At 39.8% G+C, this 2,525-nt stretch overlaps 1 protein-coding gene across 1 annotated transcript; it reads left to right on the top strand.

Moving 5' to 3' along the window:
* Nucleotides 1-235: 235 nt before the first annotated feature.
* On the top strand, nucleotides 236-2,128 carry LOC129065721 (histone-binding protein RBBP4-like). Its single transcript, XM_054566984.1, is given in 2 exon segments — nucleotides 236-1,534; nucleotides 1,536-2,128. Coding segments are annotated over 2 exon segments (1,386 nt in total). The 5' UTR covers nucleotides 236-259; the 3' UTR covers nucleotides 1,647-2,128.
* The last annotated feature ends 397 nt before the right edge of the window (nucleotides 2,129-2,525 follow it).

Below are 2,525 nucleotides of genomic sequence, written 5' to 3'. Positions count from 1 at the left end.
ACACCTACCCTTGGCAATCACCACACTGTTGTCCATGTCTATCAGTTTTTTCTCTTCTTTTTCTTTTCTGCCCAATCTTTCCACCCTCCCAACCCAGCCCCCTAACAACTAGTTACATGTTTTCAATGGACCTTTTTAAAATGGTGAATGGCAGAAACAAAATAGCATAAATAATCCAATCTGTTTTCAGTGTATGACAGTGGGATTTAAATATTTTGATTATTGAGACCTCGGGATACCCCTGGCTTGCCTGCCCGCCATGGCCGACAAGGAAGCAGCCTTTGATGATGCAGTAGAAGAACGTGTGATCAATGAAGAGTACAAAATATGGAAAAAGAACACTCCTTTTCTTTACGATTTGGTGATGACCCATGCTCTGGAGTGGCCCAGCTGAACTACACACTGGTTTCCAGATGTAACCAGACCAGAAGGGAAAGATTTCAGCATTCATCGACTTGTCCTGGGGACACATACGTCGGATGAACAAAACCACCTTGTGATAGCCAGTGTGCAGCTCCCTAATGATGATGCTCAGTTCGATTCTTCACACTACGACAGTGAGAAAGGAGAATTTGGAGGCTTTGGCTCTGTTAGTGGAAAAATTGAAATAGAAATCAAGATCAACCATGAAGGAGAAGTGAACAGGGCACGTTATATGCCGCAGAACCCTTGCATCATTGCAACAAAGACTCCATCCAGTGATGTTCTTGTTTTTGACTATACAAAACATCCTTTTAAACCAGATCCTTGTGGAGAGTGCAACCCAGACTTGCGTCTCCGTGGACATCAGAAGGAAGGCTATGGGCTTTCTTAGAACCCAAACCTCAGTGGGCACTTACTTAGTGTTTCAGATGACCATACCATCTGCCTGTGGGACATCAGTGCTGTTCCAAAGGAAGGAAAAGTTGTGGATGCGAAGACCATCTTCACAGGGCATACAGCAGTAGCAGAAGATGTCTCCTGGCATCTGCTTCATGAGTCTCTATTTGGGTCAGTTGCTGATGATCAGAAACTTATGATCTGGGATACTCATTCAAACAATACTTCCAAACCAAGCCACTCAGTTGATGCTCACACTGCTGAAGTGAACTGCCTGTCTTTCAATCCTTTTAGTGAGTTCATTCTTGCCACAGGATCAGCCGATAAGACTGTTGCCTTGTGGGATCTGAGAAGTCTGAAACTTAAATTGCATTCCTTCGAATCACATAAGGATGAAATATTCCAGGTTCAGTGGTCACCTCACAATGAGATTATTTTGGCTTCCAGTGGTACTGATCGCAGACTGAATGTTTGGGATTTGAGTAAAATTGGAGAGGAACAATCCCCAGAAGATGCAGAAGATGGGCCACCGGAGTTGTTGTTTATTCATGGTGGTCACACTGCCAAGATATCTGATTTCTCCTGGAATCCCAATGAACCTTGGGTGATCTGTTCTGTGTCAGAAGACAATATCATGCAAGTATGGCAAATGGCAGAGAATATTTATAATGATGAAGACCCTGAAGGAAGTGTGGATCCAGAAGGACAGGGGTCTTAAATACATCTGCACGTCTTGTGATTTTAGACTCCCCTTTTTTCCTTTCAACCTTGATACTGATTTAACACTGGTTTTGAGACCCAGACTTTGTTCAGCTATCCCTCTATAGTAGGTACCATCAACAATGCGGTTAGCCCAAACTGAGGGTGTTTTCTAAATATTAACTGGGGGACTTGATTCAGCAAAACCACAGACTTATATTTAAATTTTCTTCAGGAATTTTCTAGTAACAAATATCTAAAGTAGCCACTGAAAGGGGACTATTGTGTGTGGTTATTTTCTTTTTCTTCTGATGCTATATCTCCAAGTTTTTCAGACTCATTTAAATAAAGGCCAGAAGTAAGGAATAGAGCCAAGTGAGATAGGTGTCTGAGCCATGAAGTATAAGTACTGCGAGATGTTGTTTTATTCAGGAATTAGGGGAGATTCAAGTCATAAATTGCTACTCTAAAATCTCCACACCTGACTTTTCCAGGATGCACATTTTCCCCTGTAGGCCAGTCTCCTCTGTTTCTTGAGTTAAGTCAAAACTACATGTTCCTCTTTCCCCATATATTTTTGCTTGTTAGTGTATTTCTTGAGCAGTTTTCATATTATTTCTTTCCTTTCTGTGAAATGGGTTTTTAAAAAAACTTGGGACCACCAAGTTGTAAAATGTATGTTTTTACCTGACAGTTATACCACAGGTAGACTGTTAAGTTGAGAAGAGTGATAGCTTGTATTTGTTTTTAAAATTAAATTAATCCTGGATAAGAGTTGCCTTTTTTTTTTAGGAGTTAGTCCTTGACCACTAGTTTGATACCATCTGTTTTGGGTGACCTGTTTCACCAGCAGGCCTGTTACTCTCCATGACTAACTGTGTAAGTGCTTATAATGGAATAAATTGCTTTTCTATATAAAAAAATAAGTAAATAAATATTTTGATTATTAATGGAAAATTGTTTTATATATTTATCTTTGTTTTTAAATTTTTCTTTAAAATAATTTA

Source organism: Pteronotus mesoamericanus, unplaced genomic scaffold, assembly GCF_021234165.1.
Source record: "Pteronotus mesoamericanus isolate MK-2021 breed Mesoamerican mustached bat unplaced genomic scaffold, CSHL_Meso_final contig_182, whole genome shotgun sequence".
Lineage (NCBI taxonomy): Eukaryota > Metazoa > Chordata > Mammalia > Chiroptera > Mormoopidae > Pteronotus > Pteronotus mesoamericanus.
The sequence above is the reverse complement of the archived record's forward strand: the minus strand, read 5'-3'. Positions and strand labels throughout refer to the sequence as shown.